The sequence below is a fragment of the Anomaloglossus baeobatrachus genome, chromosome 2 (genome assembly GCF_048569485.1).
Source record: "Anomaloglossus baeobatrachus isolate aAnoBae1 chromosome 2, aAnoBae1.hap1, whole genome shotgun sequence".
In the NCBI taxonomy this organism is placed as follows: domain Eukaryota; kingdom Metazoa; phylum Chordata; class Amphibia; order Anura; family Aromobatidae; genus Anomaloglossus; species Anomaloglossus baeobatrachus.
The window spans coordinates 436,703,230-436,730,375 of NC_134354.1; the positions used below are offsets into that span (position 1 = coordinate 436,703,230).

The 27,146-nt window shown below is 49.2% G+C and overlaps 1 protein-coding gene across 2 annotated transcripts in view; it reads left to right on the forward strand.

Annotated features, from left to right (window-relative positions):
• AP2B1 (adaptor related protein complex 2 subunit beta 1) overlaps positions 1 to 27,146 on the forward strand; it is a 202,989-nt gene that overhangs the window by 157,530 nt on the left and 18,313 nt on the right. For both annotated transcript variants that reach the window (XM_075336254.1, XM_075336255.1), the window contains 4 exons: positions 11,922 to 12,067; positions 21,431 to 21,560; positions 25,967 to 26,051; positions 26,673 to 26,759. In XM_075336254.1, coding sequence (XP_075192369.1) covers positions 11,922 to 12,067; positions 21,431 to 21,560; positions 25,967 to 26,051; positions 26,673 to 26,759 — 448 coding nt within the window. The remainder of the gene's footprint in view (positions 1 to 11,921; positions 12,068 to 21,430; positions 21,561 to 25,966; positions 26,052 to 26,672; positions 26,760 to 27,146) is intronic.

A 27,146-nucleotide genomic window follows, 5' to 3' on the forward strand; every position in this document is an offset into this window, starting at 1 on the left:
ATAGCGACGAATCAGGAACTTCCACTGTCAGACGCTACTCAAAGGCAGCGCGCTGGCCAATCAGAGGCAAGCAGCTCCTGCCTTTGACGTCAGCACTCTGGCAGCGGAAGTTCCTCCCTCGTCGTTATGGTATCCCGATACACAGCCCGTACCGGAGAACAGCAAGTCCCAGGAGACCGGCGATGGAACGGAAGGTAAGGTGAGCATAATGTGTGTGTTTGTGCATGTGTGGAATGGCACAATAGGGGACCAGGATGGGAGATTTAACAAGTTGTGGAACGAATTGTCTGCATTGCAATGATTTCCTATTGGAAATCTTGCTTTGCTGAACGAGTAACTTGGTTAACAAGCACAGTCCCAGAACGGATTGTTCTTGTTAACCAAGGTTCCACTGTATTGGATAGAACTGAGTTTTATTAGTCCGGCCCTCTAAAACCATCCCAATTTCTCATGCGGCCCCATGGGAAAATTAATTGCCCACCCCTGAACAAGACAATGATCCAAAACATGAAGCGAAATCTACAATTTAATGGGTCACAAATAAACATATCCAGGTGTTATAATGGCCAAGTCAAAGTCCAGACCTGAATCCAATCGAGAATCTGTGGAAAGAGCTGAAAACTGCTGTTCACAAACGCTCTCCATCCAACCTCACTCAGCTCCATCAATTTGCAAAGGAAGAATGGGCAAGAATTTCAGTCTCTCGATGTGCAAAACTGATAGAGACATACTGTCACGAACCACCGGGGGGGTCACTCAGAAATCCCCCGCGCTGGCTACCAGTACGTCACAATCGGGGGGTAACAAGTGGGGGTCACCCCTCCTTTATACCTCCCGACCGACAGACAGAGCACGTGACGCGCTCTCTAGCGCCCCTCTTATAGTCAGGCCAATTATGGAATTGCCCGACAATAAGCAAGGAGGCCGCTATACTACTTATGCCGATTATTGAAGGGTCCCCAGTGAGAGTAGGGTATATATTCCCCCGACCTCCGCGGGCGGAATATATAAAACCTCCCCGAATCTCACTGGCCTCCCCACAATAATCCTTGGCACAACTCGCTGCCACCAACCGCTTCACGGTAACTATTAGCCGAACACACAGACGTGGGATTCAAGATCGAGATAACAGAACAGCCCAAGATTAATTATATAATTTAATCAGCCTAAAGCACACTAGAAAATACAATATATACAATAGGGAATCTACAGAATATACATATGTCAGAGTACAGTTACAGATAAAGCATGGTTTACAAACAGGTATGCAATTCAATCAGTTACCTTGTGCGTCTGGCCACAGGGGGGCGCTGTAGACCAGGTTTCTAGGAACTCCCACAGATGTTTCCTGCACGTGACCCCCAGCGAAAGAACACTGGAAAATGGCCGAAGTAGGGTTATCAACCTGGGCAAATCCAGGTCCCCTCCTACCTTAGTGACCTCAGAGGGAGCACTGCTCCACCCCTGGCTGGAGTTATGGACAATCCACAACATGGAATATGGGCCATAACTTGGCCTGGGAGCGTCGTAGGCGGACGCCGACGCTCTCATTGTGACAGCTATGAATTTAGCTACAGAACGAGAGGTTTCATGACTTGTCTACTAGTTCCCCATTGGCTGATATCACGCCTGGGGTATTTCCCAAGCTCCCGCTCCCATAAAAAGGGTGTGCCAGCATCGTCCGCATGCGGAGACACCATTTTTATGGTTGCCATATTTATCGGAAATATGGCTTGCGAGATATGAACCATTTTTTACTGGAGTCGTTCTGTCTGGATACTTCCAAGCTTGCTAATTAGATAGCAGCTCCTACCACAGGGTCACGGCAGGGAGTCCTCCTGTGTCCATTGTTCCCACATCACCTAATCTCCATATCATAGGAGATGGCCATGGAGGTGTAACACCTTCACAGATGCTGGACATTGAGAACAAGAAGGGAGGGGGGCACTGCCAGGGAGTGATGAGCGATTATGACTGGAAGTCATAATTCATCTTCATATCCCGGGATTTGCCTCACACCTCCCCCCTTTTGAGGGCGCTAGGGGGCAGCACACTCCGGTGTTCCCCCGTGCGCCCGTCCGCGACCTCTCCTTGTCGGGACAGCCCGTCTGCGTTACCGTGGTCACGGCCCCTTTTGTGGCGAATGGTGAAGTTGTATTGCTGGAGCGCAAGGCTCCATCGCAACAATCGCCCATTCGTCCCAGAGACGGTGTGCAACCAGCTGAGGGGATTGTGGTCCGTCTCCACGATGAAGTGGCGCCCGTATAGATAGGGTTGCAGACGCTGCAGGGCCCACACTATGGCCAGGCACTCCTTCTCCATCGTGGAATAGGCCACTTCCCTTGGTAACAGCTTCCTGCTCAGGTACAAGACTGGGTGCTCTTGGCTCGCAGAGTCCACCTGGCTGAGCACCGCACCGAGGCCGAAGTCACTGGCGTCGGTCTGTACTACAAACGGCCGCGTGAAGTCGGCTGCCTGTAGCACGGGCGGGCTGGACAGGGCGTCCTTTAGGGCCTGGAAGGCTGTCTCGCAGTCCATTGTCCAATCGACTGCAGAGGGCAGCTTCTTCTTGGTGAGGTCCGTCAAGGGCTTTGCCAGGCTACTATAGCGTGGAACAAACCTCCTATAGTACCCAGCGGTCCCCAAGAAGGACATCACCTGCTTCTTGGTCCTGGGGGTGGGCCAGGATGCGATGGCCTCCACTTTCTCAGGCTCGGGCTTCAGTGTTCTCCCGCCTACCCGGTGACCGAGGTACTGGACCTCGCTCATGGCCAGCTGACACTTTCCCGGCTTGATGGTCAAACCTGCCCGGTGGATCCGCCTGAGCACCTGTGCTAGATGCTCTAGGTGGTCCTCCCAGGTGGGACTGAAGACGGCAATGTCATCTAGGTACGCGGCCGCGTACCCTTCAAGTCCCTTGAGCAGGGTGTTGACCATCCGCTGGAAAGTGGCAGGGGCATTCCTCATCCCGAATGGCATCACCGTGGACTCGTATAGTCCAAATGGGGTAATAAAGGCAGAGCGTTCCCTGGCCTTGCGAGTCAGGGGGATCTGCCAATATCCCCGGCTCAGGTCCATGATGGTCAGGTACTGAGCCCCGGCCAACTGATCGAGCAGGTCATCGATGCGTGGCATTGGGTACGCATCGGCGACCGTGACAGCATTGAGCCCCCTGTAGTCCACGCAGAACCGAGTGGTTCGGTCCTTCTTAGGGACGAGGACTACAGGCGAGGCCCAAGCGCTGTTGGATGCCTGGATCACCCCCAGCTTCAGCATCTCGTCAATCTCCTGGCGCATGTGTTGCTGCACCTCCAGGGAGACCCGGTATGCTGAACGCCGGATTGGGGGATGATCCCCAGTGTCCACGTGATGGACAGCCAAGTCAGTCCTTCCGGGCTGGTTGGTAAACAACCCCCGGAAGGGGTGTAGGGTGGCCCACAGCTGGGACCGTTGGTCCTCCAAGAGCTGGTGGCCAACCTCCACATCCTCAATGGATCCGCCTGCCCTAACCTGGGCTAGCATATCCAAGAGGGTTTCCGCTTCTCCCTCCTCGGGCAGGTTGCACACGGGGAGCGCACATGCCTCCCGCTCATGATGTGCCTTCATCATGTTCACATGGAAGGGCTTCCGCCTTCCACGGGCAGGGTCCAGGGTGACCAGGGACGTCACAGGGTTGAGCTGCTGGTACACGAGGTATGGGCCTTCCCAGGCTGCCTGAAGCTTGTCCTGTGGTACGGGGACCAGTACCCACACCTTTTGACCCACTTGGTAGGTCCTCTCACAAGCGTTCTGGTCGTACCAACGCTTCTGATCGGCCTGGCCTTGAGCCATATTGTCGTGTACCAGTTGCGTCAAGGCCTGCATTTTGTCCCGGAAGCGCATGACATACTCGATAACCGACACTCCAGGGGTGGCCAAATCCCCTTCCCAAGCCTCTTTCACCAGAGCCAGGGGGCCCCGCACACGTCGCCCGTACAGGAGCTCAAACGGTGAGAATCCTGTTGAGGCCTGTGGAACCTCCCGGTAAGCAAATAACAGGTGTGGGAGATACCGCTCCCAGTCACGCCCATGGGAGTCGACCAACATCTTAAGCATCTGCTTTAAGGTGCCATTAAACCGCTCGCACAGGCCATTAGTCTGTGGATGGTACGGGCTGGCCACCAGATGTCGCACCTGGACTTGCTTACAGAGGGCCTCCATCAGCTGGGACATGAATTGGGTCCCCCGGTCAGTGAGCATTTCCTGGGGGAAACCCACTCGGGAGAAAATCTCCAGGAATGCGGTGGCCACCTTGTCAGCCCGAATGGACGACAAGGCCACTGCTTCTGGGTACCGGGTGGCATAGTCCACTACCGTCAGTATGAAGCGTTTCCCGGAGCTGCTGGGGATGGCCAGCGGGCCGACCAGATCCACAGCCACCCTCCTGAAAGGCTCATCGATGATTGGCAGAGATACTAGTGGGGCTTTGGGGTGTGGCCCCGCCTTCCCCACTCTCTGACAGGTTTCACACGAACGGCAGTAGGCAGCCACATCGGCCCCCATTTTTGGCCAGTAGAAATGCTGGTTTAACCTGGCCTTGGTCTTAGCGATCCCTAGGTGTCCGGCCATCGGAATCTCATGTGCGATCCGCAACAACTCCGTCCGGAACGGATAGGGTACCACCAACTGTCGGTCCCTGGGCCACGCCTCCGGTGAACCCTGCTGGACCGTGGCCCGGTACAGCCGTCCTTGGTCCCAGACCACTCGCTCCGGGTCCGAGTCCGAGGGAGGCTGTGCCGCCTGCTCCTTAAGAGCTTTCAGGCTGTCGTCAGCTTCTAACGCTGCCTGAAACCCCTGACTAGATGTGGCCAGAATCGACGAGACTGTCACATCTTCGGTCAGTACCCCGGGACCTGTGTCCTGGCCTCCACCTGACTCGGCTGCCACTTGGTCAGAAGGGGAAGAGCTATCGGACCTCTGGGAGGCCCCTTGGCTTCCAGCACTCCCACTGCGGGTGACAGCGGCCACAGCCGCTGCGACCGTGGGTCGTGCCTGCTCCTCCTCCGTTCCTGACCAAGTCGCCGGTTCAGGCAGACCTACCTGGCTTCCTGACACCCCGGTTGTGGGGGAACCATGCACCGAGATCTTACCTGGGAGCACTTCCGCTCCTGGACCGGCCCCAATCTCACCTGCCTGTTCCCCTCCTGCAGCAACAGAACCCCGCTGTGAAATCTCTGGGGACCCCACATTTGCTGTGGTAGCCCCCACCCCACACACTGGTCCTCCCCCTGCAGCACCCTGCTCTCTGCTTATCCCTGCAGAGGGCAACAGATCCCAGCTCACAGGCTGATTACTTGTAGAGGCATTGTCACACCTTTCTCTGACCCCCTCCCCTGTCACAGCTGCAGCTGTGTGTGTGTCTATGGTGTCTATGCAAGCAGAAATATCAGAGTTCACTCCCTCCTCCCTTACATCATTCATAGATAACACATTAACATTGTCCGGAGGCATGTCAGTACTGGCTGAAGGTTCAGCCCTTGGTTGGGGCCCAAACTGGGAGGTTATCTGCCCCAAATCTGTCCCAAGTAGCACGTTTGCGGGGATCCGATCAGTTACCCCCACCTCCCTCACCCCTCGCCCTGCGCCCCAGTCCACATAAATGTCAGCAACAGGCAGCGCCGGGTCAATGCCTCCAATCCCGGAGACAGCGAGGGTTTTTCCAGGGATCAAGTCTTGGGGGGACACCATCTCAGGCCGCACCAGAGTCACCTCCGAGGCGCTGTCTCGCAGTCCTATGGTCACAGACCGGCCGACGGTGACAGGTTGGAAGCTGTCCAGGGACCTACCACCACCCCCACCCACACAATACACCTTGGGCGGCCCTTGGGACGGGGACGGAGCCGGGGCCTTGGGACGCTGAGGGCACATGGCCTTGAAGTGTCCAGGTAGGTTGCACTGGTGGCACCGTCTTGGCTCTGCCACGGGCCTGGAGAGGGGAGTTGAGGGGGACACCCCCTGCAGTCTAGGGGCAGGTGGGGCAGTCGCAGAATTCATCTTACCCCCTCTCCAGGTGCTGCTGGTGGCTGCTCTCCTGGCTTCAGGAGCCCGATTGTTGGTGTAGTCATCGGCCAGGGCAGCTGTAGCCGTGGACCCCTTTGGCTTCTGGTCTCGGATGAACTGGCGGAGATCCTCAGGGCAGTTCCACAAGAGTTGCTCCGTGATGAACAAGTCCAGGATCTCCGGTCCGGTGGAAAGCTGCAGGCCTTGGGTCCAGTGGTCGGCAGCTCGGGCAAGTGCCCGCCTGTGGTCAGCCCAGGAGTCCTTTGGTCCCTTCTGTAGGCTCCGGAACTTCTTGCGGTAGGACTCTGGAGTGAGGTTGTACTGTTGGATCAGGGCCCGCTTGATGGTGTCGTAGCCCTGATCTGCCTCAGCAGGCAAGTCCCCAAGGATATCCAGGGCCTTACCCCTTAAACGGGGGGTCAGGTATTTGGCCCACTGGTCCTTGTCCAGATGGTGCTGCAGGCAAGTCCGTTCAAAAGCAGTCAAGAAAGAGTCCAAGTCTCCATCCTTCTCCAGCACTGGGAATTCCTCAACACGGACCTTTGGAAGTTTGGTGTCTTGAAGGTCACGTGTGGCTGATGAGGGCCGGAGCTGAGCTAGCTGCAGCTGGTAGTCACGCTCTGCCTGGCGCTCTTCACGTGCTGCTTGCCGCTCCGCAGCCTCACGCACTGCTTGCCGCTCCGCAGCCTCAGCGTCACGCGCTGCCTGTCGCTCACGCTCGGCCATGAGTATCTCGTAGGTATCCCGGTCTCCAGCCTGGAGAAGGGCCATAGCCATTTGAAGAAGGCTATCCGAGCCTCCCAGGCTCGGTGGAATGGCACGTGGTGATCTGCGGCCCGCTGCGGAGCCTGGTGCTTCACTGTCCATTGCAGAGCGGAGGGCTGGCATCTGGCTCGTTGAGGACCCTTGGGTGAGCTGCTCCTCATCTTGTCCAGCAGTGCCAGGTTGTGCAATGTCCTCTGCAGAGCTGTTTTCTGGCGTCGAGCTCCTGGAGGACTCGTGGACAACCTCCTCATCGTCTCTGGCCTTAGCATCGGCCATTCCTTTGGCTTTGCTCCTGGTGCTCTCAGCCATTCTTGCAGACTTTTGGTCACTGACACAGAACTGACACCTGATGCCTCCACACACCTTACAGTATCTGCACTCTGACACTCTAGTGTTGAGCTAGTCTGAAGACCCCAGCAGCCACAGCTGCTGCAGGCAGTCTTTAGTGTCTGGGAGTATGGGTCTCACACTCACACACACTATTATCTCGATCCCACCGCTATGCCACCAATATGTCACGAACCACCGGGGGGGTCACTCAGAAATCCCCCGCGCTGGCTACCAGTACGTCACAATCGGGGGGTAACAAGTGGGGGTCACCCCTCCTTTATACCTCCCGACCGACAGACAGAGCACGTGACGCGCTCTCTAGCGCCCCTCTTATAGTCAGGCCAATTATGGAATTGCCCGACAATAAGCAAGGAGGCCGCTATACTACTTATGCCGATTATTGAAGGGTCCCCAGTGAGAGTAGGGTATATATTCCCCCGACCTCCGCGGGCGGAATATATAAAACCTCCCCGAATCTCACTGGCCTCCCCACAATAATCCTTGGCACAACTCGCTGCCACCAACCGCTTCACGGTAACTATTAGCCGAACACACAGACGTGGGATTCAAGATCGAGATAACAGAACAGCCCAAGATTAATTATATAATTTAATCAGCCTAAAGCACACTAGAAAATACAATATATACAATAGGGAATCTACAGAATATACATATGTCAGAGTACAGTTACAGATAAAGCATGGTTTACAAACAGGTATGCAATTCAATCAGTTACCTTGTGCGTCTGGCCACAGGGGGGCGCTGTAGACCAGGTTTCTAGGAACTCCCACAGATGTTTCCTGCACGTGACCCCCAGCGAAAGAACACTGGAAAATGGCCGAAGTAGGGTTATCAACCTGGGCAAATCCAGGTCCCCTCCTACCTTCGTGACCTCAGAGGGAGCACTGCTCCACCCTTGGCTGGAGTTATGGACAATCCACAACATGGAATATGGGCCATAACTTGGCCTGGGAGCGTCGTAGGCGGACGCCGACGCTCTCATTGTGACAGCTATGAATTTAACTACAGAACGAGAGGTTTCATGACTTGTCTACTAGTTCCCCATTGGCTGATATCACGCCTGGGGTATTTCCCAAGCTCCCGCTCCCATAAAAAGGGTGTGCCAGCATCGTCCGCATGCGGAGACACCATTTTTATGGTTGCCATATTTATCGGAAATATGGCTTGCGAGATATGAACCATTTTTTACTGGAGTCGTTCTGTCTGGATACTTCCAAGCTTGCTAATTAGATAGCAGCTCCTACCACAGGGTCACGGCAGGGAGTCCTCCTGTGTCCATTGTTCCCACATCACCTAATCTCCATATCATAGGAGATGGCCATGGAGGTGTAACACCTTCACAGATGCTGGACATTGAGAACAAGAAGGGAGGGGGGCACTGCCAGGGAGTGATGAGCGATTATGACTGGAAGTCATAATTCATCTTCATATCCCGGGATTTGCCTCACACATACCCCAAGCAACTTGCAGCTGTAATCGCAGCAAAAGGTGGCGCTACAAATTATTAACTTAAAGGGGATGAATAATATTGCACGCCCCCAATTTTCAGTTTTTTTATTTTTTATAAAAGTTTAAAATAAGCAATAAATTTAGTTCAACTTCACAATTGTGCCCCACTTGTTGTTGTTTCTTCACCATAACATTAACATTTTTATCTTTATGTTTGAAGCCTGAAATGTGGGAAAAGGTTGAAAAATTCAAGGGGCTGAATACTTTCACAAGGCACTGTATCTGTCAAGATGTCAAAATAGCATCAAGATGTCGGGACAGAGACTCTGATTCAGGAGATGTATCACTTACGAAGCGGTTTGCTGCAGTTTTGATAAAATCACTGTTTAAACTGGTATATATTTACCAGTTCTCTGAATGCTGAGCTCTTTATACCCTCCACCCACACCACTGATTGACAATCACTGGTGGGGGCATGGTTATACTGAGCTGTAGTTGTACAGCTTTCTTGTACAACATTGTTGCTTAGAGTTCATGCATGTGGAGAACTACATGGCATGAGACAACTAGTCCTCTATTGATAATCTCCTGTTGATAAAACACTGATTTTAACAAAACTACTGCAAGCAGCCCAGTAACAAATGCATCATTGGAATCTGGATCGGGCATGATTAATTTAAACCCTTCTTCTTTTATGATATCTGCTGTTGACCTAATGTGTATGACAGACCTCAGCAGTGAGGTCCTGAGCAGGCGCACTTTGATCTGCCCTGAATAGGGCAGATCAAAGTATTGTAGTGAGTCTGCGCGGGACCTCAATGCCAGCTATTGTGGATGACATAGGACGCGTCATCCACACTAGCTTCAGAAGGAGGACAAAGATGGCCGAAAGAAGAGGCGCGGGACCCTGAGAATGGAGACACCCATCCGACCAGTCTGCTCCGCGACGACCGTTAGGTGAGTATTATAATCATCCGGTGACAGGTTCCCTTTAACTGACACATAACTGTCGTGTACGAAGAATGTCCTTTGTTGCCTATAGCAACCAGAGCTCCTATTAATGATCTGTAGCAAATTAGAAGAAACAGAGCTATGATTGGTTGCTATAGGTCACCTGATATATATCCAGGCTAACTGTGAAAACAACCAATATATTGCCTCACACATTCAAACAGTAAGTAAGCGGGGCTTTTTTTCGGGATTAACTGTAAAGCGCGGGGTTAAAATTTCCCCTCAAAACATAATCTGTGATGTTCCCTGAGTCAAATGAGGTGTTTGTGCAAAATTTAGTGATTGTAAATTCAACAGTGCGGATTCCTTTAGCAGACTTGCATACGGACACAAACACTCAGCTTTATATATTCTATACCAGGGGTCTCAAAAACTCAGCTGGGGGAATGGGCCGCACATAGAAAAAAAATGGGGAATGGGCCGCCTTCTTTGCAGGACAAAGTGACATTTTTAATGATTCCATGTTTTTTTTTCTATACACCCTTTGGATCACTATTTTGAAAATTGTTTTGCTTGATTATAACAAACCTGCACCTTTTTGTTTAGCTAAGTTTATATTTATAATTATATATATCTCCTTGTGCCCTGTAGTATTGTGCCCATCCTTGTAGTATTGTGCCCATCCTTGTAGTATTGTGACCATCCTTGTAGTATTGTGCCCATCCTTGTAGTATTGTGACCATCCTTGTAGTATTGTGCCCATCCTTGTAGTATTGTGCCCATCCTTGTAGTATTGTGCCCATCCTTGTAGTATTGTGCCCTTCCTTGTAGTATTGTGCCCATCCTTGTAGTATTGTGCCCTTCCTTGTAGTATTGTGCCCATCCTTGTAGTATTGTGCCCATCCTTGTAGTATTGTGACCATCCTTGTAGTATTGTGACCATCCTTGTAGTATTGTGACCATCCTTGTAGTATTGTGCCCATCCTTGTAGTATTGTGCCCTTCCTTGTAGTATTGTGCCCATCCTTGTGCCCTCATCCTTGTCCCCTATTATGCCACTCTTCACAAGAGCAAAAAAAAAAAACAAAAAAAAATCTCACCTTTCCTCCCGTTCCCTCAGGGCTGCGTACCGATCAGTGTTTGCAGCGTTTTGGAGGCAGCATGTTTCAGCTGCGTCCAGAGCGCTGGGTTATACAGTACAAGCAGAGTGGATGGGATTTCTAGAAATCCCATTCACTGTGCGTGTACGGCCCGCAGCAAACACTGACCTGCGGTGCGGCTTTCAGGATCGCAAGGGTCCTCCGTACTGAGAATACAGCGAGGAGACCACCCTGATAGTGGGTATGAGCAGCTGCAGTCTCCTGTATTCTCCTGCGGAGGAGACTTGCAGCCCCGCAGTCAGGACTCGCTGCGTCCAGGACGCAGCGGGTCCTGATCGTGGACACATACCTGCTGTTGACAATCGCAGCTCTACGCTGGGAGCTGGCGCCGGCAGGCAGGGTTTTATAGTACAGTGGCATCATTTGCGGTGCCGCGCACAGGATCTCTGAGCACTATACTAATGGCTGTCGCCGGCCAATCAGATCAAAGGAGGTGACATCATACAGCGACATCACCTCCTTGCATCTGATTGGGCGTGTCTTCCATTGGTGTAGTGCAGACAGCTCCTCTGCGCGGCACCGCAAATGATTCAACTGTACTATAAAACCCTGCCTGCCGGTGCCAGCTCCTGGTATAGAGCTGCGATCATCACAGGGTCTGCGGGCCTCATAAAGCAGCCTCAGGGGCCGTGTGTGGCCCGCGGGCCACTTTGTTTGAGACCTCTGTTCTATACGGTATATATAAATCTCTTATAGACTTCTCTGGCACCCTACTTGAGATTGAGGACATTATTAACTAGGATTGATTTGTACATTGGCTTCAATGCAATATGTTTGGATATTTTAACAATGAAAGCTTTTTCTGCCTATGCATAGTAATGCCACCCAAATTGAATTCCTTGATTTCTATACATTTTGTAATGAATACTGTAAGAAATGCATAAAATGACTATCCAAGAGTTCATTCATATCCCACGTTCTCCATGTCACAAGCCTGGAAAGCAGGAACACTTAGACGTACCCCTTAGCTACAAGTGACTAGTAATTTAGATTTCTATATACTTGACATATAACATTAAAAACGAGTCTATTGCCAGAAATCAGGTACTACTGTTGCTAACATTTTGACTTTTTGCTCTCTGGGGTGAATTTTCCATGTAATAACTATGCTGTGCAATTCCTGCTAAATGCATTTGATAGAGGAAACATTGAGTCAGTTTGTTAATTGGGTAATGTAGCAGTAATTCTCATGTGTGCCTTCTTCTAGGTTTGGCTGCCTGCTGTGAAAGCAAAAGGACTGGAGATCTCGGGCACGTTTTCACATAGGCAGGGGCATATATACATGGACATGAATTTCACCAACAAGGCCCTGCAACATATGACTGACTTTGCCATCCAGTTTAACAAGAATAGGTAAGTAGAGATTGTTTAATATTTCTACACATTGAAAAATCTCAAGTATATTTTTACTTTTTTTTTTTTTTTTTGTGTGTGTGTTTACATGAAGATCACTAGGTTTAAAAAAATATATTATTTATACCGTATTTCTTTTTCGCTCCTAATTGGGAGACCCAGACAATTGGGTGTATAGCTACTGCCTCCGGAGGCCGCACAAAGTACTACACTTAAAAGTGTAAGGCCCCTCCCCTTCTGGCTATACACCCTCCCGTAGGAGTACGGATTCCTCAGTTTTAGCTTTGTGCGAAGGAGGTCACACACGCACGCATAGCTCCATTGTTTTTAGTCAGCAGCAGCTGCTGACTATGTCGTATGGAAGAAAAGAGGGCCCATACAGGGCCCCCAGCATGCTCCCTTCTCACCCCACTGTATGTCGGAGGTGTTTGTAAGGTTGAGGTACCCATTGCGGGTACGGAGGCTGGAGCCCACATGCTGATTCCTTCCCCATCCCTTTTTACAGGGCTCTGGGTGAAGTGGGATTTACTGGTCTCCAGGCACTGAGACCGTGCTCCATCTACAGCCCCTGGAGAAGATGCTGGATTGGAGCGGAGTACATCAGGGACATGGCCCTGCTTCCTCAAGGTACTCTGTGTCCCCGTGCATTTCGCGCTCACACCGCAGCATGCTGGGTGTTGTAGTGCGCCGGGGACATCAGCGCTGCGGCGCTTGTGCCATGGCCTCATTTCAGCTTCGCTGAAGCGGGCACACTTTTGGGGAACGGTCGCGCCGGCCGCTGGGACTGCGGCGCGGCTGACACTTGTGGTGCGCCGGGGACTTCAGCGCGGGCCGCGCTTTTACGGCGGCCGCGCTGATAACTCGAGTCCCCGGCTTTTGCGGCCTGGTTCCGTTCGTTCCCGCCCCCAGACCTGCCAGTCAGGAGAGGGGCGGGACGCTGGTCAGTGCATCAGCGCTGAGGGCTGGAGTCGTTTTTACATACTCCAGCCCTCACAATAGGCACAGAGGGGACACTGTTTCCCGCACTTTTGTTTGGGAACTCCCACGGGCCGCCCCTCTCCACAGACGCCGGCAGCCATTCCTGCTGACACGCTGAGCTGCAGAGGGGAGCCGGGGAGACCCAGACAAGGAATTCTGCGCCTCTTACCCGCTATTCAGCGGGCGGTAAGCAGCCCTCAGGGCTCACCCCCTCTTGTGCCAGTAGTAATCTTAGTATTTTGTTCCTGCAAATACTTTGTACTGCATAGCGCTGGTCGCCTTTTGGCTATAGACTCTCTCACATTGCAGAGAGCCAACAGCATGTCGTCCACAAAACGCAAGGGTGCCAAGGCACAGACATTATATGCTTCCTGTACCGCATGTGGGACTTTTCTACCGGCAGGCTCCAATGACCCCCATTGTGTGCAGTGCTCGGCCCCTGTGGCACTTGCACAGCCGGGACCTCTGCTGGACGTGACCCAGGGTGTACCACCTGTGAATGCTGTCCAAGTGACAGGAACTGAGTTTACAGCTTTTGCTGACAGAATGTCTCTCACTATGTCACAAATTCTTGACACATTGCGGGCTAGGCCTGTACTTCAGGCCACGGACACTGTGCAATCATTGCCCCCTGGTCCCCCTCAGCTGAATTACTTCCAAGCTCCGGGACGGGCACATACACCTCAGGGTGAAGACTCTGACTCGGACGATGGTCCCAGGCAACCTAAGCGGGCTCGCTATGAGAGGCCTTCACATTCATCTCAATGGTCAGGATCCCAGCGAGATGAATCTATGGGTGATGAGGCGGACGTAACTGATCAGGATTCTGATCCTGGGACCGCTCTCAATCTAGATACACCAGATGGTGACGCCATAGTTAATGATCTTATAGCATCCATCAATAAGATGTTAAATATTTCTCCACCAGCTCCTCTTGTAGAGGAGTCAGCTTCGCAGCACGAGAGAATCCATTTCAGATATCCCAAGCGTACATTAAGCACTTTTCTGGACCACGCTGACTTTAGAGACGCAATCCAGAAACCCCACGCTTATCCGGAAAGGCGTTTTTCTAAACGGCTTAAAGATACACGCTATCCTTTTCCCCCTGAGGTGGTCAAGGGTTGGACCCAGTGTCCAAAAGTGGATCCTCCAATTTCCAGGCTTGCAGCTAGATCCTTGGTTGCAGTTGAAGATGGAGCGGCACTTAAAGATGCCACTGACAGGCAGATGGAGCTCTGGCTGAAATCCATCTATGAAGCTATTGGAGCGTCGTTAGCGCCATCTTTTGCTGCCGTATGGGCACTCCAAGCTATCTCAGCCGGGCTTGTGCAAGTCGACTCAGTCACACGTGCTTTTGCCCCGCAGGTAGCACCATTGACCTCGCAAATGGCGGCATTCGCGTCGTACACGATTAATGCTGTTCTTGACGCTACAAGCTGTACGGCAGTGGCGTCAGCCAACTCCGTTGTTTTGCGTAGGGCCCTGTGGTTGAGACATTGGAAGGCAGATTCTCATTCCAAGAAGTGCTTAACCAATTTGCCTTTTTCTCGTGACCGATTGTTTGGAGAGCGTTTGGATGAAATCATCAAACACTCCAAGGGTAAGGACTCATCCTTACCGCAACACAGACAAAACAAACCCCAACAGAGGAGGGGTCAGTCTGGTTATCGGTCCTTTCGAGGACCGGGCAGGTCCCAATTTTCCTCGTCAAAAAAGACTCAAAAAGATCAGAGACGCTCAGATTCTTGGAGGTCTCAGTCACGCCCAAAAAAGACAGCCGGAGGAACCGTTGCCAAGACGGCGTCCTCATGACTTGCAGTCTCCGATTCCCACACCCTCGGTCGGTGGGAGGCTTTCCCACTTTGGCGACATTTGGCTGTCACGCGTCAAAGACCGTTGGGTGAGGGATATTCTGTCTCACGGGTACAGGATAGAGTTCAGTTCTCGTCCGCCAACTCGTTTCTTCAGAACTTCTCCACCACCAGACCGAGCCGATGCTCTGTTGCAGGCGGTGGCCGCTCTAAAGGCGGAAGGAGTGGTGACCTCCGTCCCTCTTCAGGAACAAGGTCACGGTTTTTACTCCAATCTGTTTGTGGTCCCAAAAAAGGACGGATCGTATCGACCCGTCCTGGATCTAAAGTTGCTCAACAGACACGTAAAAGTCAGGAGGTTCCGGATGGAATCCCTACGCTCCGTCATAGCCTCAATGTCTCAAGGAGATTTTCTAGCATCAATAGACATCAAAGATGCGTATCTCCACGTGCCGATTGCGCCAGAGCATCAGCGTTTCCTACGCTTCGTCATACACGACGAACACCTGCAGTTCGTAGCGTTACCTTTCGGTCTGGCAACAGCCCCCCGGGTCTTCACCAAGGTCATGGCAGCAGTAGTAGCTGTCCTGCACTCGCAAGGTCACTCGGTCATCCCGTATCTAGACGACCTGCTTATAAAGGCACCCTCTCAAGAGGCATGCCAACACAGTCTGAAAGTGGCACTAGACACTCTCCAGAGTTTCGGGTGGATTATCAACTTTCCAAAGTCTCATCTAACCCCGACCCAATCACTGACTTATCTTGGCATGGAGTTTCATACTCTCTCAGCGATAGTGAAGCTTCCACTGGACAAGCAGTGTTCGCTGCGGACAGGAGTGCAATCTCTCCTTCAGAGCCAGTCGCACTCACTGAGGCGCCTCATGCATTTCCTAGGAAAGATGGTAGCAGCAATGGAGGCGGTCCCGTTCGCGCAGTTTCATTTGCGCCCTCTACAATGGGACATTCTACGCCAATGGGATGGGAAGTCGACGTCCCTCGACAGGACTGTCTCCCTCTCTCAGACTGCCAAGGACTCTCTGCGTTGGTGGCTTCTCCCCACCTCATTGTCACAGGGAAAGTCGTTCCTACCCCCATCCTGGGCAGTGGTCACGACGGATGCGAGCCTATCAGGGTGGGGAGCGGATCACCGAGCGCTGGCGGCAGACGCCTTGGTTCAGGATTGGTCGCAATTCCGACTACCCTATGTGTTCCCACCTCTGGCATTGTTGCCCAGAGTTCTCCGGAAAATCAGGTCCGACTGCCATCGAGCCATTCTCGTCGCTCCAGACTGGCCAAGAAGGTCGTGGTACCCGGATCTGTGGCATCTCACGGTAGGCCATCCATGGGCACTACCAGACCGTCCAGATTTGCTGTCTCAAGGGCCGTTTTTCCATCTGAATTCTGCGGCCCTGAACCTGACTGTGTGGCCATTGAGTCCTGGATCCTAGCGGCCTCAGGTTTATCTCATGAAGTAGTTGCCACAATGAGACAGGCTAGAAAACCATCCTCAGCTAAGATCTATCACAGGACGTGGAAGATATTCTTAGCTTGGTGCTCGGCTCAGAGGGTTTCTCCCTGGCCATTTGCATTGCCAATTTTTCTTTCCTTCCTGCAGTCTGGGTTGGAAAAAGGTTTGTCGCTTAGCTCTCTTAAGGGTCAAGTCTCCGCGCTATCCGTATTCTTTCAGAAGCGCTTGGCACGGCTTTCTAAAGTACGCACGTTTCTCCAAGGAGTTTGTCATATCGTTCCTCCTTACAGACGGCCATTGGAACCCTGGGATCTAAACAAGGTTCTCATTGCTCTCCAGAAGCCGCCTTTCGAGCCTTTGAAAGAGGTTTCCCTTTCTCGGCTTTCACAAAAAGTGGTTTTTCTTGTGGCGGTCACGTCTCTTCGTAGAGTGTCCGAGCTAGCGGCGTTATCTTGCAAATCTCCCTTCCTGGTGTTTCACCAAGACAAGGTAGTACTGCGTCCAATTCCAGAGTTTTCTCCCAAGGTGGTTTCTTCCTTTCATCTCAATCAGGATATCACTTTGCCATCTTTGTGTCCGCATCCAGTTCACCAATTTGAAAAAGGTTTACATCTGTTGGACCTGGTGAGAGCACTCAGGATTTACATTTCTCGCACGGCGCCTATGCGCCGTTCTGATGCGCTCTTTGTCCTAGTCGCTGGTCAGCATAAGGGATCGCAAGCTTCCAAATCCACCCTGGCGCGGTGGATCAAGGAACCAATTCTTCACACATACCGTTCTGCTGGGCTTCCGATTCCATCTGGACTGAAGGCCCATTCTACCAGAGCCGTGGGTGCGTCCTGGGCATTGCGGCATCAGGCTACGGCTCAGCAGGTGTGCCAGGCGGCTACCTGGTCGAGTCTGCACACGTTTACCAAACACTATCAAGTGCATACCTACGCTTCGGCAGATGCCAGCCTAGGTAGACAGGTCCTTCAGGCGGCGGTGGCCCACCTGTAGGAAAGGGCTGCCTGACAGCCCGATCACGAGGTATCTTTTTACCCACCCAGGGACTGCTTTTGGACGTCCCAATTGTCTGGGTCTCCCAATTAGGAGCGAAAAAGAAGAAGGGAATTTTGTTTACTTACCGTAAATTCCTTTTCTTCTAGCTCCAATTGGGAGACCCAGCACCCGCCCTATTGTTCTTAGGGTTTCGTTTTTCGGGTGCACATGTTGTTCATGTTGTTTCTTAAGTTCTCCGATCTTGTTATCGGATTGAATTTGTTTTTTGAAACTGTTATTGGCTTTCCTCCTTCTTGCTTTGGTACTAAAACTGAGGAATCCGTACTCCTACGGGAGGGTGTATAGCCAGAAGGGGAGGGGCCTTACACTTTTAAGTGTAGTACTTTGTGCGGCCTCCGGAGGCAGTAGCTATACACCCAATTGTCTGGGTCTCCCAATTGGAGCTAGAAGAAAAGGAATTTACGGTAAGTAAACAAAATTCCCTTCTTTTTGGACTATAAGACGCTCCTGACCATAAGACGCACCCTGGTTTTAGAGGAGGAAAATAGGAAAATAAAATTTTAAGCAAAAAATGTGGTCATGACACTGTTATGGGGCGAGGATCTGCTGCTGACACTATTATGGGGGTAATGTGCCCAAATTCTCTACTAAGGTACCCCATCTTGGTAATGATCCTCCTACCTTGTATATAATCCCCATCCTTGTGTGTGTATATATATATGTCCCTGATCCTGGTATAGACCCCATCCTGTTATATACCGCCATCCTGGTATAGCCTCTATCCTGCTACATAGCAACATCCTGGTATACGCCCTCATCCTGCTATATACTGCCATCCTGGTATATACTCCCATCCTGCTATATACCCCCCAACCTGGTATATGCCCTCATCCTGTTATATACCCAATCCTGGTATATACTGTCATCCTGGTATATGCCCTCATCCTGCTATATACCCCCATCCTGGTTTATGCCCTCATGCTGCTATATACCCCATCCTGCTATATGGCCTGCATCCTGGGGCACAAAAAAAAAAATAAACGTTTATACTCACCTTTCCTCACTTCAGCAGCATCGCTCCTCCTCCTGTCTGTGTCAGCAGCAGTGCCGCTGACCTGTATGGAGCCATCACCGTTGAATGCAGCATTGCGATGTCCTCCTGTCTGCTGATGTGTGTGGAGAGGGGTGTGCACAGGGATGACGACATCGCTGTGCGCACCGCTAGTCTCCGGACACAGCATCGGCCGGCGGACATCGCGATGCTGCATTCAACGTTGACGGTTGAGTATACTTTTTCACTGCTCCCCGCGCTGATGATGATGCGCGGGGGGCAGTGAATATAGCTGCACATGATCACTCCAGGCTGTAGTTGACAGGGGTGATCACGCGGGCCGCCTCTTTACTATGTGCGCATCCCCCGCCCATCATCCCGCCCACCTGTCAGCGCCGACTTCACCGCTGAGGGAGGATGGGTGGCATAGCAATGAGCAGGCCCACGTGGTCACAGCAGGCGCTGCTACAGCCTGCTCATGCTGCTGATGACCCGCTCCACCGTAGCACCCTCATTCCCTGCAGCCATGCCCTAAATTCGGACTAGAAGACGCGACCCCCACTTTCCCCCAACATTTGGGGGGAAAAAAGTGTGTCTTATAGTTCATAAAATACGGTATATTACAGATAGTTAAATGTGCTTAAAGGGAACATGTCATGTCAAAAACGCTATTACCTGTAGATATAGGGTTAATCTCCAAGTCAATAGTGTTCTAAAGCTGTGTAGCCGCTGCACTGAAAGGCCAGCTACTGGAGAAAATTACTTTGTATTCCTCCCTGCAGCCTTCGGCTTTCCGTCATAGGGGTGCGGCTACAGTCAGACCTCAGTACATAGTAACCAGGCGCCGGCACAGACTGTCAGCTCTGTAATGATAGTCTGTCAGAACAGGGAAATGGTTAAAGCCGGCGCTCACTATGACTGAAACTGCACCCCTATGACTGAAAGCCAGAGGCTGCCGAGAGGAAAAAAGTTTGCTCTTTCTGGTAGCCAGACTTTTAATGCGGCAGCTTTAGAAAGCTCTTAGCCTGTAGGTTAACCCCATATCTCAGGTTAGTAGCATTTTTGTGACATGGCAGGTTTCTTTCAGTTAATAAATTATGTAATTTACTAATATACATGTGAAAGGTGCCTTGACCTTTCATCTGACACAGGACAGCATTTCCTCTGCTAGTACTGTTGCCAGAGATGTGAGTGAAGGGGGCTGGCTGAATGCTGATCTCCATAGCTGTGACAGGGAAGGGAGCTGACTTACCTAATAAGAGTAGCCAGTCAGCCCCCTTCACGTGCATAGATATGGTTACATGAAAACACAGGGAATTCTGTACTTTGTCCAGCACAGGGCTAAGCTGTTTGGAGCCCAAAACGTACTAATTTAAAGGGGTTATTCCATAAACCACCTATCTGTAGAATAACCCATACATGCATTATTGCTGGTGCTCTGACCACTGGACACCCCAGCTATTGTGCATGGTAAATGGCTCATTGGTGACATATTTTCTCTGATGCCCATTAACTATCTATAATGCCTATTCAAAGTTAATAAAGCAGTAGTCGCTTCCATTAACCCTTTAGGTGATTCACAGGAATGAATGTAAACTGGAAGAATGAAATGAAAAATCATATTTTTTTTGTTTACTCAAGAATGTTGCTAACAACCTAATATACTTCCATTTCTGGCATAACCCAAGGCTATTATGTAAATAAGAAAGCCGCGGAGACACCATCACGTGTTTCTCAACGCTGGCAGGAAACTAGCCAGGTCTTTCACCGGGAAGGAACAACCACGGGAAGGGCAGTCTCCAGTCAAGGAGACCACCTATACCAAACATGGTATCCATCCACAGACAGCCGTTTCGGGGTATTTGCCCCTCATCAGTGTGGAGTAGGAATCTGGCTAGTGGGGGCAATGCCTAGTAAAAGACTACTTAAGCAAGCATTGTTGACCTTAGGGAGATCAACATATCCACTGCGGAGACACCATCACGTGTTTCTCAACGCAGTGATTCTAGAGCATTTCCCCCTGGGAAGTATGCAAATAAGAAAGCCGCGGAGACACCATCACGTGTTTCTCAACGCTGGCAGGAAATTATGTGACCTGGAATTGCTATGGCAGCTATTGGGACGACACAATCGTGATCTTATGGTGCTGTGGGGTCAAAGAGGGAGTTTCCTTCCCCCCCCCTCCCTCTGTTAACCATCTAGATGCTATTTGTCATTATTGACAGCATCTAGACAGGTGGTTAAACGGCCATGATTAGTGTTAACCCTGATATTGGCCACTGCAGTAGGGTGTCAACTATATGATACAGCTGACACCCACCATTGGGGGATGCTATGCTTTATTTCTCAGGTCCGTAAAAAGGCATATTGGTGATCATTAAGGACTTAAAAGAATTTTTTGGCAAATTGATTTTTAGCCCCAAATACTTACATTTGAGCAAACACTATGCCCATATTGTGGGCCATTTAAAAAAACAAACAGAAAAAACTACTTTCTAAACTACCAGCTACATATAGAAGTCTGTGAAGGAGCAGCTTTTCTATTTGATCTCAGACCATTGTATATACCCTTCTAATATATCTTGCCATTGGTGTTAAACAGCAAATTCTCTAACTTGGGATAAGTGTTTGATGCGTAGAAGAGCCGTCCTCAGTTCTTCTTCCATGTTGACCCGTTTTCTTCTTTCCCAGTTGGGTTTTCATGAGTTTTGTTCTGTAGATCTATGATCTGCAGTAGATCAGTATAAATTCTAGATCCCTCTGAAACCTCTGTAGGAGAGGGTAGAGTCTCCTCCAATATCTGGAATGAAACTAAACAATGGATTTTTCCGTAAAACTTCAAAGATGAGCGTTGCCAGAGTTCTTTGGATGCCAATCTTTTGCTGCCATGTTTTGAAGTCCAGTCTGATAATTTTATGAATATTTCTCCACACAAAGCAAATATTTTCCTTTTATTTGTAAAATCTATTTCCTGAATAACCCATAGACTTGTAAATCTATTGCTATTACTCACAACCAGATACTAATAAATGTACTTTACCTCTTTATTGCAGCTTTGGAGTAATTCCTAGTGCCCCACTGGCAATACATACACCCCTCATGCCAAACCAAAGTATTGATATTTCTCTTCCGCTAAATACTCTGGGACCGGTCATGAAGATGGAGCCACTTAACAACCTCCAGGTAAATAATGGCATCGACTTTGCTATTGATAATTATTTTGCTCTGGCACATCATTGAGCTGGGATTTGATTTCACTGCTACTTCTGGATTTTGTTTTACTATAAAAATAAGGAGCCAGCTAACAGCAGACGTTGTGGGCCTAGACAACAATAAGAAAATGCTGTATGTGTCCAAAGATGGGACTCATACCCATTAAAGCATATTTACTGTACGAAAAAGCATCTCCGCTGGGAGTACTGGATCATGTATTCCCAGTGAGCCATCTGCTCGCCCTATTCATTTCTGCAAAAATCAATTAGTTTGTACCAACCAAGCCAGACATGGCACTACTGGCTGCCATCTCCTACATGACTGTTCTGCTCGCTTTTCCCTTGTGGCACCATTCCAGATTGGTGGCACAAATGCAGGTGGCAATATGCCCTAGTTTCACATCCCAAGCTGTGACAGTAATAATTTTCTCCTTGTGATCAAGTTTCTGGAATGCATCTTTAAAGTACTTAGCAGTGTATATAATTTTTGTATTACTTTCCTACTAAGTGATTGCTTTGATTGGATTTTATTTAGCTATAATAGCTGATCTTTTTAACCACGTGGATCAAAGATAACTAAACTGTTACTCTCCTGCTTCTTCACAAGCTCCACAAAACAGTTTGCAAAATAGCTCTATGGTTATGTCTAGGAAAACAGTCAGGTTCCCTCTTAATGTGGACCAAAATGGACATGGAGCACAGACTTTATTACAGTTCAGTGCTTATCATTTAACTAGCTGTAGTACCCAGGCGTTGCCCGGGATAGTAACTGTCTCTCTCCCAGTCTCTGTCTGTGTGTCTGTCTGTCTCGCTGTCTGTCTCTTTCCCTGTCTGTCTATTTCTATCTCTGTCTGTATTTGCATCAGTCTGTCTCAATCTCTATCTGTCTGTCTGTCTGTCTGTCTCTGTGTGTCTCTCTCTCTCTCTCTCTCTCTCTGTCTCTCTCTGGCCCGGGCTGTCTCTTTGGCCCGGGCTGTCTCTTTGGCCCGGGCTGTCTCTGTCTGTGTCTGTCTCCCTTTACCCCTCTCACCACCGACATCTTTTTACCTCACACATAAGCTTGTTATACTAACAGTTTATATTGTTCCTATTGCAACCACTGACCGTTGCTATTTATAGCCTGCAGCTCCCAGCTCCATTCAGTTTATTGGCTGCAGGATTTTTGTAGAGTAACTGGAAAGCACGGAGTTAAATTTTCCCGCCCAAACAGTCTGACGTTCCCTGAGTCACATGGGGCGTCTGTGTGAAAAATTTCGTGATTGTAAATGCGATGGTGCATATTCCTTTAGAAGACATACATACATACATACATACATACATACATACACTGAGCTTTATATATTAGATTTGTATATTGCAATAATTCACCTGTACCTGTAATCCCAACCCTCAGGTGTGCATGGCCAGCTTACTTCAGCATCTCTGCAAATCTTGCACAAGTGTGCTAGTCCTCTCCAAATGTCCTTTTCTAACCATTCACAGTGAAGCCTCTGGTGTACCCTACCAGCTTCATCAGTGCCCTGCACATTTCCAGAAAGCTATACTGATTCTCAGTAAGAGATCCTCAGAAAGGATTTTGTGCGCATGCGCAAGACTAGCAGTGGTGCTAGAATGACGTGAGCAGCAGGGAAGGATGTTGCTTCTGCCCAGGGAGCATGATTATAGGTTCTGAAACTAGATTAGTCTGAGGAAAGTGATGTCTCACTGGACTAGCTCATTTGCACATGTCGAGATAAGTTGTATTGGCACACCTATAAAGGTTCGCTTTGTGATGTCAAGGACGTTACTAAAATACAGCAAGGCCATGTGCACACTTTCATTATTTGGTCAGTATGTTTACCACAGTATTTGTAAGCCAAAAACCAGGAGAGGGTAACATGCAGAAGTGGTTCCCGTGTTTCTATTTTACTTTTCCACTGATTGTTCCACTCCTGATTTTGGTTTACAAATACTGAGGTAAAAAACTCACCAAATACTCAGCGTGTGCACGTGGCCTTACAGATACTGAGGTAAAAAACTTACCAAATACTCTGTGTTATGATGGTGGTTTAGGAAACTTGATAGTTTCCCTTTTAAAAGCTTTTTCTTTTTTTTTCTTTTCATTTTGCTTACAGAAACTATAGAGTATAATCAGATTATACTTTAATTTACTTTACTGAAATAGATACAATGGGAATAACCTCATCCAGGTACGGAAGCTGCTGTTCAAGTAACTTCTATTAATTTCTATGGGAGTTATGGTAACCACACAGCTCAGACATGTTTGGCTGCATTTGTTTCCCCACATTAAGTTTTTGAGCCAGGACAGCTCTTTGCATCGCAGCTGAGATGAGATTCACCCTTTAAAGGGAACCTGTTACCAGATTTTTCCCCTTTTAAGCTGCGATCACCACCAGTGGGCTCTTTTATAGACAGCATTCTAGAATGCTGTCTATAAGAGTCCATGCCGCTCTGTATAATGTAAAAAAAACCTTTATAATACTTGCCTAGCGGGGGATCCTGTCCGATGGATGTCGCTGCTCTTGGTCCAGCGCCTCCTCCATCTTGTGGGTTCGCCGTCCTCCTTCCCAGCCCCGTGTGCGTGACTCATCCTGTCTCATGCACACAGAGGCCTCCATTGCGCTCCTGCGCATGCTCACTTCTCTCTGCCCTGCTGAGGGCAGATTAAAGTACTGTAGTGCACATGTGCAGGTGGTCTTTGACCTTTCCTCACGCCTGCGCATTACAGTAATTTGCTCTGCCCTCAGCAGGGTTGATCAAAGTGCGCCTGCACAGGAGCGCAATGGCGGACTCTCTGAATGACGCAGGATCTGTCATGCACACAGGGTTGGAAGGAGGAAGGCGACTTAATATATATATTAACACAATATGTAGGAGGGGCCAGACCAAGAGCAGTGACGTTCATCAGACAGGACCTCCCCATAGGTGAGGATAATAAAGGTGTTTTTATGTTCTACAGAGCGACCTGGGCTCTTATATACAGTATTCTGGAATGCCGTGTATAAGAGCTCATTGGTGGTGACCGCAGGTCATAAGGGAAAATCCTTGGGACAGGTTACCTTTTGAGTTGCATTTATGCCAGTGTTTCTTTTTTTCGTGTAATGGTGCTCTTCATGGCTCTGGATTTCAGAAGGGCTTGAGGGGGAGCTATAATGGTGGAGTTCAATTTCTCAGGACCCTAATCCAGCGACCAGGTCAGAATTCCATGGCCGCTTTGCAAAACACCTCCTCCTAGCCAGAATCCTTGGCTCTTCTTTCGATTAGCCAGCCATGCTTGTCTTCATCATTTCGGCATGACGCACACACATCGTCACATCATGGCCCAGGTAATCTAAAAAAGAGCTCCTGGCAGGTAGGACAGGGAGATTCACATGTGTCTCGTCCACCATGGACTCTGCTCCTGTGAATTTATTCACTCGTCTCCAATTGAAAGGATCACATCACTGAAGTCAACTGAATAAACATGGTAATTAATCAAGATATTATTCCAGCATCATATCTTCTGGGAAAGACACAGTCAATTGGTTGTATTCCTTAGATTTTGCTACAGCAGGCTGGCAATGACATGAGGACATTCAGAACATAAGACACGTTCATTAATGTGACAGCAGTGCAAATAGTGAGACAACAGTACACCCTTCCCCCTCCACCCACAGAGCGGTTAGATGTAGGACATGTCCTTCCACCAGGACACCACACATTGGTTTATCATACCAGAGTATCAATAATTGTATGAGCATCCAATTCCTTGTGACATTTCTGAAAGTTTACTACCGCACTGGATCTCTGAAAAGTAATACAGTAATTCTGGTCTTCAGGAGGAGGGTTTGCAAGGTTATTGCAATGTATTGTTTTATTTATATCAAATAACTGAAAACTATATATTCCTTTTCAGAAATAATTCTGGACTAATGGTTCTAAGGTTAGATTTGCATCTAAGCCTCCGTTACAGATTTGCATCCCCCCCCTCACTGAAGGTTCGACCACCATAAGAGACCCAATAAGAACCCATTGTCGTAAAGGGATTCATCTATTAGTCATGTGATGGATCCACTGTTGCCATCCTTTTAATTTTCTGTTCCTATCACAGAACAGAAAAAAATGGATATGTGAATGCAGCTGTAAATCTAGCCTAATCCACTCCCGTCAGTAATAACCCGAAAGAGCCTTCATTTATTTATAGAACAGTGTATAAGTACAGATGTCACTTCTGTTCACGCGCTTCAGAGAATGATTTAGAAACCGTCAAGTAGAGATGAAGGGTTAATGGATGTTATGAACCCTTCAGATCAGCTGTGCGATCTCGGATGCCAGGGTCACAACGCTAGTTGTAAATCTAGCAAGTTAATTCTTGGTTCTCGCTCTTGTGTGTGATAGGTGGCTGTCAAAAACAACATTGATGTTTTCTACTTCAGCTGTCTCATCCCGCTACACGTTCTGTTTGTGGAAGATGGCAAAATGGGTAAGAGAAAATTTTGCATGCAGGGCACTCTACTGGGGAACATTTCATACGTCAGGAGCCTGGGTCACATGTCATTAAAATGAATGTAATTACACTTCTGGTTCATAGGATTTAACATTTTTCTTTCTGGTACCCTTCTTCATTACGGATGAATCTGTACTACACACATGAGCATTGACCACAATCATAATACTCAAAATAAGATCGACACTATACACAAATCAAGTGGAGGTTGTTTAGCAGTATAGCCCCATTGCGGCAATTCACTGGCCTGAATATTGAGAGTTCTTTTTCTTGCCCTTGAGCTTGTAGTTATGTAACAGTCACATTTGTATTGCTCATTATTAGTGATGAGAGAGCACTACCATTCTCTGGTGCTCGGTACTCATAACATGCAGTTGGATGCTCGGACCAAACTTTCCCAAAAATGCTTCCGTTCCCCATTGACTTCCATTATACTCAGTGCATGAGTTGAGCCCATCTGAGTATTCAACTGCTAGTTACGAGTTATGAGCAGCCGAGCATGGTAATGCTTGCTCATCACTACCCCCTATCACTGAATATGTTCATAGCGATCACATTCTGTGCACAGTAATCTACCATTACTCTTCCATCCTTTAGAGCGGCAAGTCTTCCTGGCCACATGGAAAGATATTCCCAACGAGAATGAGCTGCAATTCCAAATCAAAGAATGCCACCTAAATGCAGGTTAGTTGGAATAATGCACATAGGCTATTGGGGAACTCAGAGCTCTGCTGGGGTCTTGCTCATATTGTTGCTGATCTTTGAAGATCCAAATAAACAACCTCTAATGGACGCACATGGAAAAGTTTCATTGCTTATGTTATTTGCTTTGATCAGTTTGAGACTACATAATTCTTTGTTGTGTTGCTGCAAAAGTAAAAAGGAAATTACTGATCAGGGCTTCACCCCACTCACCGAGTGACATCTGTGCACAAATATAACTGATCAGGGCTTCACCCCACTCACCGAGTGACATCTGTGCACAAATATAACTGATCAGGGCTTCACCCCACTCACCGGGTGACATCTGTGCACAAATATAACTGATCAGGGCTTCACCCCACTCACAGA